General features: G+C 46.5%; 1 protein-coding gene across 6 annotated transcripts in view; it reads left to right on the top strand.

The window, feature by feature from the left end:
- Window positions 1-11,800, top strand: part of SACM1L (SAC1 like phosphatidylinositide phosphatase) — a 423,363-nt gene that overhangs the window by 250,559 nt on the left and 161,004 nt on the right. For all 6 annotated transcript variants that reach the window (XR_012799181.1, XM_075586287.1, XM_075586286.1 and 3 more), the window contains one exon: window positions 57-90. Coding sequence is in view for 5 of the 6 variants with exons in the window: in XM_075586287.1 (XP_075442402.1) it covers window positions 57-90 (34 nt within the window). In the remaining variant the exon portion in view is untranslated. The remainder of the gene's footprint in view (window positions 1-56; window positions 91-11,800) is intronic.

Here is an 11,800-nt window from a genome sequence, read left to right as displayed (position 1 = left end):
CATGTTCTTAAAAGTATATCCAGAAATAAAAGATCTTAATGTTTTTTGTTTTACAGATTCAGAAGTTTGCTATTCCAGTGGTTCATGGATGTATCCTTTAACATATTCTTTTCATCATGACCAATTCGAACTGTTGCTAACTCATTTACAGTAAGGACCAGGGGTTCAATATTTTGTTCACCACCAAATTTGTCACAGTTTAGTACAAATGCTTTGTAATATGTTGGTATGTTCTAGAATAAACTGTAATAGTCCCCTATTTAAGATGGATAGACACCATCTTTATGAAGAACAGAAAGAATTGCACTCTGGCGGTCTTGTGAAAATAAGGAATATTAATAAAGGGATCAATGTTTTTGTCCACCCTAGAACCTTTGTCAAGATACAAAATGAAGACAGTGCAGCATTGTATACACAATCTCAAGGACTCCAATCAAACTATATGGTGCCAAAAACAGTGCCTGGTTGCTAGGAGACATGAGACCACACAGACAGTGAGCCCTGTGTCATTCCAGCAAAACGTGAAGTGGTGCATTAATGATAACCGTGTACATAACATGATGCACATTAGTAATATAACACCTGGAGTGCGTGCAACTGATATATCTGATGAATATTAAATGAAAGGGTTAATGGAGAAATGCAATCCTACTTCAACAGGAGTGTCACGGGAATCCAGAACTTCGAACACCTTTACCACCGGGATCACTATCACCAGACAGGACACAATAGTTGAATAAACGAAAGTTTATTCTGGCAAGCCAGCAAACAAACAAAATACGCAATCGCAATGCAACACTTGCCAACTTGAGTCTGCAGGGGAAGAATCTAGCCTCAACTAGGTGCAGGGGCCTGCTTCAGTATGCTCGCCCTAAACGTCTTCTTCTCCGGCTTCTCAGTGCTATTTGTCCAATAGCACTTTGAAAAACCCACCAGTTGTGTCTCCGATCAACTACAAAACTCATCTGGTACTCTGATCGGCCATGCTCCTTACATAGCCCTCGGAATAAAAGTGTTTTTTTATTATATAGCCCCCGTTCCCCATGTCATACAGTTTTCCCCTTCCAGATATCACACCGTGACAAATGAAGACAAAGAGTAGAGCACAAAATACTGAATATAAGTGAAACAGAAACAATTATATATAAGTGTACTGTCCTTTGATGGGTGCTGCCGTGGGGTGAATTCGATCCTGATTCACTATTGGAGTAGCAGTAACAGAGTCCGAAGCGCACTCTCATCCAGGTACGTATAAAAAAAATAAGCAGAGAACAAAAAGAAAAATAGTGTAGTAGTGTCAGGATTCCACAAAAATAAATGAAAATATATAATGGTACTACTCACATTTTCAGTGAGAAATATAGGTGTTTCGGTTGCTCCCGAGTAACTAACTCATATGGTGTAGTAGATCATCCACTGAAGGGGCAGGATACTCCCATAAGAACAAGGCAGAGGACAGAAGGGATAATGAAGCAAACTTTATAAGCAAAATGTAATAAAAACAGTAAACACAAGTAAACTAAGTATCTTGATCGGTGGGACCCCCTGGGTCATGGAGTGGGAGATAAAGTCCTGGAGAACTCTTCTAACAGCAAATTTCTGCGGTGGCCATCCACAAAAAAACACTGTACAGGAGTTCAGACGTCCTTGATAATCCTCGACTGCTACCTCTGCTCTGTCAACTTGTTTCCAGCTTGATTGGTGTCGCCCTACGCGTTTCATCTAAGTAGACTTCTTCAAGGGGCATAGAAGTCTTCTAGAGGTAGCAGTGGAAGATTACCAAAGACGTCTGAACTCCTGTACAGTGTTTTTTTGTGGTTGGCCACCGCAGGAAGTTGCTGTTAGAAGAGTAGGGATCATGAGTGGACCCACTATGTCTACAACTACGCTCTGGAACGGATCACCGTAGGAGCCTTTGCACGGTCAACCGACATGCCCACTCTCTGGTAGACATCACAGGTGTGGCAGAACGCAGATTCCTCCTGTGATGCCTGTCACGGTTGACCAGGTCTTACCAACACATTAATACTGGGATTCTGGACTGAGCAGTACAAGGCAGGTAAAATAAATTGTAATTTATTTCCTTTTTAGACAAACACACAATACTTCACAATTACACTCAATAAACACTTACTGGGATGGGGAAACGAAATAAAATGTCCACAGAACTTAACAAAGTTTCTGGACACCCCTGCACCCATGCAACTGGGTGCGAGATTTGAGCCAAGCGACAATCCTTGGCTAGGGGCGCAACTTGCCACCCCTATATCTCCGTTCGGGAATCCTTAGCTCAAACCAATTCTGGAAGAGGGGCACGATCCTTGGTTACAATGTTGTTAACCCCTCACACTCCAGAACCGGCGACGATAAAACTTGGATGTTTATTGGTAAAATATCAGATGAATCTCACAGGGATTGCTCTGCAGGCATCTTTATAGGGTTAAGGGTCCTATTCCTAACATACACACCCAATCCTCTCGTGGCAACAACTTTTCCCACCTATCCCAGACTTGCCAAGAGTTCATAGAACGGGCAGAAGTTGCTTCCCGGTCTGCTAAGAGCATGCGTTAACCTCACACCTGAGCTGCTTAGCATAGCGGGCCCAACCCCTTACCTGGCGACAGCAAGTCTGGGGTTTGGCTACCAAGTGTGAAGCGCCCATACTTCACACCGGTATCTGGTACTTGGGAATAAGCAGGCCATCCTAACACCTAGGGTCTCTGAGGTTTTCAACTACGGACTTCTCTAGGGGCACCGATTTAGCAAGGTGCCCTTTGAAGTACAGAGATGAAAAATCCCTCATCTCATTCATCCATAACATATGGGCATGTTAGTGGATTAATTGCCGGACCGGCAGGAAAGGGGTTCCTGCCTTTGCATTTAAAACACCATTGGAGGACTGTTTATTTATATATGTATGTTCTGTAGGTGCAACAAATATAAAACCAATATGTATTTTCATGGTACACTTCTAACTAGCTGCACTCCAATAATTAGAGTGCTAGCTCTTTCCTAGTGCAAGTTATCCACTTAATTGAAGGGGCTCTATGATGTGGGTTGCGGTTTGACCTATAATCGGTCTGGGTTACAAGCCGGCATACAATGTGTGCTCGCTTTGATCGGTAACCGCAGTCACGCGCCGCCAATTCACCTTAAGTGGATAAAGAGACTGCAGGATACCATGTATCAAGAAGGCACTTCAGCTAAACCGCAGACCACTTATTCAATCGACTTTGCGGTTTAGAAGTCTGCGGCTTAGAAAGTGATACCCATCTTCAAAGCAGCCAATTACTCACAGACATGCTTCTTCAATCAGCACTTGGCACAGCGCTAGAAGCTCCCCCTTGTGTCTTGAAAACAATTTGCACAGAGTACAGACATACATACAACCGCAGCTAGCTTCTGAGCTGCAAAACGGACAATAAAGGTAGTGTGGGGGAAAACCTGGTATTATGGTGACAATACATTTTATACCCTTCCATCCCAACACGGTTTAGGTTTAAACAGCCAGGCATAGTACCTTTATTATTGGCCTGTTAACCCCTTCACCGCCACAATGCCCTCGACCAGTAGAAGGTCCGACATAGCCGGCTTTGATACGAGTGACAGCCAGCAGGATCGCATGGGCTACCTGCAACAACTGTTCCCTAAACTTACAGTCGCCTACCTGTCCATGGTCTAACCAGAGCACCTGGGGCTTGTTCCCGGTATAAGAGCCTACTGTGCCACAGGAACCGATCAGATGCGAACTTGGAGTCAGACTCGGCCGCCTGAAGTCTCATGCCCTCCAGATCGAGGTCCAAATGCACCGCTTCCCTGAACTCCTTGCTCAGCTCCGGTCATCTGCCCTCAGTCATATTGTCAGGGGAAATGTTGGGACAGTAGTCGGGACAAAGGTCTGGCTCATGCTGGTTTACCTGCTTGGTCTCCACCGGGACATCGGCTCTCGGCTCCAAAACCTGGACCGTAATGATCAGCACAGTAGGCGGCAGCCCCAAAGGCACCTCAGCCTGGGCAATACCGAACTTTGGCTCAAGGGGACCACAGCCACGGGAGCATCTTCCTCTGCATAGGAGCAAATAAAGCGCCCCAAGTCATTGCCCAGCAGGATGTCTGTGTACAAGCCGGATAACACTGACATCCCGGATACCTCTACTGGTGCATCAGTCGAGGAACACCCAGGCAACTTGCAGAGACCTGAGGGCTTTGTCCTGCATTTTTACCTGCATCACCGTCCCTGGGAGCAGGTGTTCTGGGCTATCCATATCAGGTCGCATCAGATTGCCATAGTGCCGGTGTCACCGGGGTGCAAATACCTTTGGTGGACATCATTGGCCTCCATCCCGACGGCTGTGATGCGATGTCCCTCTCTATCCGCTTCTGCGCTGTCGACTGCTGCTGTGACCGCTGGCTGGGTCAGCTGCTTCACCCGCTTCACGGCTGCCTCTTACTCCGCTGCTGGGGCCAACCCCACGTAGGTGATCGGCCTCACTGTTTGTGAGTGTTGACCCGGATTGGGTTATTTGATCTGGGTAGGTTGGGGCCGTCGACCTGCAGATGGCCCGGCCGGTTGCACCGGTGCTCGTGTGCACACTCTGCGGGCTTGGTTGCAGCAATTCCGGGGCTTGACCTGTTCCTCCATGGCATGTTGGCCTGGGGAGGGTCAGCTGCCTTTTGTGCTTTGGTTGCCTGGCACTGGAGTGGGGGCCAGGACCCACTTCTTGAAATGTGGCCACGTCATATATTCATCCACCATCGTAGTTGCCTTGCTGTACGTTGCCGGCTTATGGTCCATGACCCACTCACGCACCTCCGGTACACATTTGAGCATGAACTGCTCATGGATAATAAGGAACAGCAGGTCTCGGAACGTTGTGTCCTGACATCCGGCTACCCACCGACGGGTCTGATGGGCTAGCTGGGAGGTAAACTCCAAGTGGGTGTTCCCTGCGATGGCCTTCACAAGGTAATAATCGCTGGCATCTTCACGGTCGATCTCCCGGAATGCCTCCTGGGCCTTACTGTTCAGCTGGGGGTTAAAGTACTTCACCCATTGGCACTCCGGCAGCTGGTGCAATGAGTTCTTGAATGCACGCAGGAACCCATCGATATCATCGGTGCCATCCACGAACTTCGTGAAGCTCTGGTATGATACCCGGGCGTAAGGGAGTTTGTGAACCGTAACTACTGGTTGTGGAGGGGGCGGGTACCGCAGGGCGCGCGATCAGGTGGATGAGTTGCAGGCATTGTTCAGTGGATGCCTCATTTCCCAGAGCGGCCTTCAGACCGATTGTAGACGGACGTTCACAGAGGTACACAATGGGAGGCTTTATAAGGTGAAATTATAATAGGCTTTATTGTGCCTTTTCCTTCTCATCAGGAAATTATCCAAACACAGGGGGAAAGGGGAGGGGGGAACAAAGCTTCTATCCACTTGGGAGTATTTTTAGTGAAATCCTATGCACTTAATTCACATCTCCGTCAGTTAAGCATTTCTCCCAGCCCCCAAACACACTTAGCATGCAATAAGCAGATATAAGCAGTCTTTTAAGAATGAAAGTCTTATCTGTTGGCTTCTCTGTTCTCCTGGAACCGCACCCATGCGTGCACAGAAAATATCAGCATCCAGGTTTAGAAGTCTTATTTGGTGTCTTGCAATCAGCTATGCTGGACAGAGCTCAAGACCGGTCAGCTCCAGAGATGGGTGTTCTTTTGGTCAGTCTCTCAAGAACACTGCTCTGTCTCTCCAAAGTTCAGCTCTCAGTCAGAGCTAAGGAGTCCTCACTTCCTGTCTCACAAGACAGGCTTTTCTGAGCAATCAGGCAGGTGGTGTTAGTTGATTGCCTACCAGCAGTTAACCACTACACTGCTGGATAAGAGGCACATTTGTGAACAGGTATTAGTCCCCTGTTACATACCTCCCCTGTTTGTGGGAAGCTCGGGCTTACCACGGCCAAAGCCCATCCTTCCACTCTCATTCGAGATCTTTCTGTGACTTGAATGAGAGTGGATGGAGGAAGAGAACCCTCTGTCCCGCTGGGATTGGAGCCCTTTCTCCAGTTTATTTTTGTCTCCTCCCGAAGGTGCTTGAGATCAGCACTCCTCAGTCGCTCGAGGAGGACTTTTTCCAAGTAAAGTCTTTTTACAGAGTGCGCGGTCATGAGATTTCCGTTGCGTCGGGCACTCCTCTTTTTGTAGACAAACTGTATGGCAACTGTTGTAGAGCAGTTAGGACTAGCTCGTAGAGTTTTCCGCTTTTGAAGCGGTCTTTCTGCACCTCCTCCACACAACGGAGTCGCTAGTTCAACTTCTTTGGGACTGAGTTGCACCTCCACCGCCCTTTCCAGAGAACGTCCTATCTTTTCAGCTTCCTCAGCTAAGGATTCTTCTGGCTTTGATTCTGCACTCATACCTCTGTTTGTTGCCTGTTGGGCAGCTGTAGGTTTGGCTAGTGCTTTCTTAGGTGGCTCAAACTTCGTAATCTTGTTTTGAAGGTGCGTGGAGTCCCCAACTCTCACTGTACCCTTGTCCTCACGGGCATTAGTTACTGTGGGATACTGGTGCTTGGGCAGAGCCAATATCTTTATTCGTATTGGAGGAATCTGTAAGTTACTGGTCTGCAGAGTCTCAACCTGTTTGAGTGCGTCTTGCAAGTCTCTTCTCAGGGAATTTATCTGCGTACTTTGCTTTCTCTGAGCTTGCTTCCACATTTGTTTTGCATTGTGAAGCACTATGAACTTCTTTGCTTGGGCCACAGTTACTTGTTTTAGTTTCTGGACCTTCTTATGCTCCCTTTTGTGCCGGGTCACCTGGGTTCTAAGCTTGGCCTCTAGCGATGCTTTGGTGACGCTCAGGTTAGCCTTCAGTTGCTCAGACTGCTTTGCGGGGACATTCTGGGTAATCAGACGTTCCTGCAGCACTTGAATTTCTTTAACAGCCTGCCGCTTTTCTTCCTGCAGCGTTTGCTGCTTCTCCTCAGCATACTGGGGGTGTGTACGCAGACCTTGCAGTTGGTTCTGCAGTCGGTGCTCTGCGTCAAACTTTTCCTTGACTTCGTCTGTCAACTGAAAATTTTCTTCTTTCAGTTTTAAGTTTTCTCTTTGTAATCTTGAATTTTCTCCTTTTTCAGTCTCTGTATTATTCAGGGCCTCTTTGCAGTCCTCCTTCCATTTACGCACATCTGCTTTGAGAATGACAATCTCCTGGCGTGAGACTTCCTTCTCTAGGTTGAGGGTCTGAAGCTTCTTCTGAGAGACTTTGAAATCTGTATCCAGATTGACAATAGTTTCTTTAGCAATGTCCAGCTCCTCAGTGAGACTGTGTAGTTCCTTTTCGGAGACTTCCAGTTTTGTCCGGCAGCTGCCGATCTCGTGGTGTGAGGCATCCAGTGCTGTGCGGAGATTATGAACCTCTTTCTGGGATATGTCCACCTCTGTCTGGACACTGTTGACCTCCTGGTGTGAGGCATTCAGTTCTATGCGGAGAGTGTGAACCTCATTCTGAGAAACTTCCACCTCTCTATGGCACTTGCGAACTTCTTGCTGAAAGACTGTAATCTCCTTCAGTGCCTTCTCATATTTCTGCTTCAGATTAGCAATCAGGCTATCAGATTTTCTCTGTTTTTCATCCATGGCGGTAATAGTAACGTTTGCTATATCTAGATCTGTCCTTAGATCCTCCAAGTTGGTCCCGGATTCAGAATACAGTGTGAGAACAGTCTTCTGTAGCTCAGCATTATCTTCCCTCTCCAGTTTCAATTGTTCCCGGAGCAGATCACAGTCACGCCTGGCAATTTTCAGGGCATCTTCAGGGCTGGTCAAGGGATGGTCACTCATGGTTCCAGCTCCGCTTCCCTGGTATGGTTGGTTGAGGGTTTCTCACTACTAGCACCGGACAGACACTTCTTTGGGGTACACGATTTCTGCCTTGGGCCCTCTGGATATTCGGTCATCCGCGGGACGAATTCTCCATTTTTTCTAGGCTGCAGGGCATCTCGGACCCCCTTTTCCTCCGCGGGATCTGCAGATGTGTCTGTTCTTTCCACGGTAAGTGAAGACCCTTTTTTCTTTTTCCGCCTTTTTGTTTTTGACGACTCCGTCCCATCAGGGATATTGGGGTCTCCGTCTTTATTTGAAATTTCAGCAGCTTCACTGTATCCGCTATGTTTTCCTTGCAGTTGCGTTAGGTGGCGTAAATATTCAGCGATCTGCTGTTCCCGCTCTTTCTCCTGCCGATCACATTCGTCATCATAGAGAGCGGTCTTTTCGGTTCGTACCGAGTTTAGGCACCCCCACCATTCTTGGGGTGTTGTGTGGGTGTGATTCGGTTCGGGTTCCCCGTAAGAGAATTCTTCCTCCTTATCGGGCTGGAAGGGCCACTCTTCCGTGGGGTAGGGTTCATTACAGGAACGCTGCATCTTGTCCTCCATTTTTAGGCTACCAGGTGTAATTTTCTTCCTGACCTCAGGAGGCGCTATTGCAGCTGTTGCCACTGTATTTGCTAGAACCCCCAATTGTGGTAGTTCTACAGTTGGGCATATTTTGCGTGTAGAGGTCGTAGCTCTCACAGGCATCTCTGTAGAATATCTGTTTCTTGGATAAGTTTTACAATATCAGCAGTACTGTGCATGCATTTTCTCTTATCAGGTATACAAGATGTGCAGTTGCTAGGTAAAAAAAGTCTATTTGCTTCACACCATTTTCTTGCTAGGTGCAATCCCTCCGCTTCAGCAACAGAATTTGGTTTTCTGCCTGAGTTCAGTAATTTTCAGTCTCATCTTTGGGTATTATGGCATTCACACTTCACACTTTGGGTGTCTGTTTTTGCTCCCAAGATATATATAGACAGACTTTTTTTACTTGCAGAAAAAAAACATTCTTTGCAGTGGACTATTTCTTTAATTCCCGGCAGGGTGACTCAACACTCAGCAATTGGCTTTGAAATACCTTTTCCCCTTATAGGGCAATTTTACACTCAGCATTTGTTTGCTAAAATTCCCCTGCTTCAGCACAGTCTTTGTATCAATTTTCACACTTTTCTGCATATACTCCATTCACAGCTGGTAGCCCTATGCGGTGTGGCAACCTTTATTTGCAAAATCAGTACCACTCATGGGTCACCATATGTATTCACTGCTTCAGTGAAACTTTTGAAAACAACAAACACCTATCCCTTTTTAAGGGCTGACTCACTTCTTGAAACCTGACTATGGCTAGAAGGCAAAATCCCTATTTCAATGACCGTATTACACTTTGTGATAGGTAATTAAAGGTTTTACCTGCTTCAGCAGTCTCTCTCCTCTTGGGATTGGGGCAAAGAGTCCATCTGTGTTTTTGTAAGTTTCAATGCAGTGTAAGTTTCAGTGGTGTGTTCCTTTAACTCTGATCTCTGCTGCATGAGGTTTTTTTTTCTTTTTCTAAGTTTCTCAGACTTGTTTGTAGGCAAAAAGCATAACAAAAAATTTCACATAAAACTCTCCGGTCCTTTTTAACTACAAAGACACCTCTTGTCCCACCTCGGACACCATATGTAGACGGACGTTCACAGAGGTACACAATGGGAGGCTTTATAAGGTGAAATTATAATAGGCTTTATTGTGCCTTTTCCTTCTCATCAGGAAATTATCCAAACATAGGGGGGGGGGGGGGGGAAACAAAGCTTCTATCCACTTGGGAGTATTTCTAGTGAAATCCTATGCACTTAATTCACATCTCCGTCAGTTAAGCATTTCTCCCAGCCCCCAAACACACTTAGCATGCAATAAGCAGATATAAGCAGTCTTTTAAGAATGAAAGTCTTATCTGTTAGCTTCTCTGTTCTCCTGGAACCGCACCCATGCGTGCACAGAAAATATCAGCATCCAGGTTTAGAAGTCTTATTTGGTGTCTTGCAATCAGCTATGCTGGACAGAGCTCAAGACCGGTCAGCTCCAGAGATGGGTGTTCTTTTGGTCAGTCTCTCAAGAACACTGCTCTGTCTCTCCAAAGTTCAGCTCTCAGTCAGAGCTAAGGAGTCCTCACTTCCTGTCTCACAAGACAGGCTTTTCTAAGTAATCAGGCAGGTGGTGTTAGTTGATTGCCTACCAGCAGTTAACCACCACACTGCTGGATTAGAGGCACATTTGTGAACAGGGATAAGTCCCCTGTTACACCGATCAACTTGGCTGCCGCAGTAGGAGTGGCTTCCTGGCCGACTACAGCATTTTCCGCCTCTCCATCCGACTCACTCATGGAGGATTCATCCTCCGATCTCTGGTCAATGTCGTTAGTGACTGCATGCCGCACAATCTCCTGCTAGGTCCACCTTTTCTCTGCCCTCGGTCGGCAGACCATAGCTCTCACAATGAGCTACCACATTTGCCAGAGTCCATCTACGGAAATGTCCAGCCTTTCCGGACATCCTGGATCGGGTAGACTACAGAAAGGGGAATGTGAACGGAGAGGTACACTGGACTATGCACTGGATGTCTGGAACTACTGGTCCTGCAGTCTTGAAATCAAGACCAACTCAGAACTGAACAAGAGTTTCAGAGCTAAGCCTAGTGATCCTACTTCTGCCACCAGAAAAAAAAACCGTCATCGGAGACCAGAACTTTAAACACCTTTACCACCGGGATCACCAGACAGGACACAATAGTTGAATAAACTAAAGTTTATTCTGGCAAGCCAGCAAATACACAATTGCAATGCCTCACCAACTGGGGTCTGCGGGGGGGAAATTGTTGTCTTCTCCGGCTTCTGTTTTTTTGATCCAATAGCACTTTCAAAAAACCTGTCCGTTGTCTCTGATCAACTACAAAACTCATCTGGTACTCTGATCGGCTGCGCTCCTTACATAGCCGTCGATCTCCTACACTTTGGCCGGCCGCACCCGCCCCATTTAATCAGATCATTGATCTTGACTGTGCAGCCAATCGGAGGACAAGGACCCTTGTGGCTGCACCAATCAGAGGAGGGGGTGCCGAGAGCCAGTTCCAAGACCCGAGTCTCTGCCCTTCCTCACTCACCATTGCCCCGGTCCTCAAGCCGCATCCAGCCTCTGCCACGAGCCAAGGGAATTACTGTGTCTGCACACAGAGAAATGCTAACACAAATTACATTACTGACTTGCTAACTGCGGGGAACATGCTAACATAAGGAATAAAAGTGCTTTTTATTATACAGTTTTTCCCCTTTCCAGATATCACACAGTGATAGCTCTCATCTGGAAGAGGTTACACACAATACATTACACACATGCCAAAATGGGCCTCACAGTGGCGGCCATTACACACGGGTTCAGGGCAGTCAGCCGGGTTTCACCTTTATTATGTGAGGTTGGCTGTCCCTATCGTCACAAGGATCAAATACACTGACTCCGCACCCAGTCCATTGTGGATCGTAATCTACAGCACCCACTCCCCAACTATACATCAGCCTCTGTGCAGCATCTACAGTTATGTGCAGGGTACATGCAGTATTAGAAGTGGCAGAAGCTAATATGCAATGGAGATGTTATCAGCAAATTCACACACATACTGGAGGTCAGCGATCAAGAGATGTGTCGCTGTGATCAGTGCAAAAGACCATGATAGAAAAAAGGAAAAGGTAATCCCTATAATGCTTGCACTCAACCTCTTATTTTTACTAAAAGAGGTGAAAAAATTCACCTCCACTAATGTATCTTTTATTTTTTATTTTGCACAATTTGTCTTAAAACCTATATTCAAATAAGCGTATCAAATCAGTTCTATATGTAAATAGGATGGATTTGACAATAATGCCTAGGGTAATTCATAAAATATATATCTTGGTTGCCACAC

This window comes from Ascaphus truei, chromosome 2 (genome assembly GCF_040206685.1).
Source record: "Ascaphus truei isolate aAscTru1 chromosome 2, aAscTru1.hap1, whole genome shotgun sequence".
Taxonomy (NCBI): Eukaryota; Metazoa; Chordata; class Amphibia; order Anura; family Ascaphidae; genus Ascaphus; species Ascaphus truei.
This window is presented reverse-complemented; position numbering and strand designations above follow the sequence as displayed.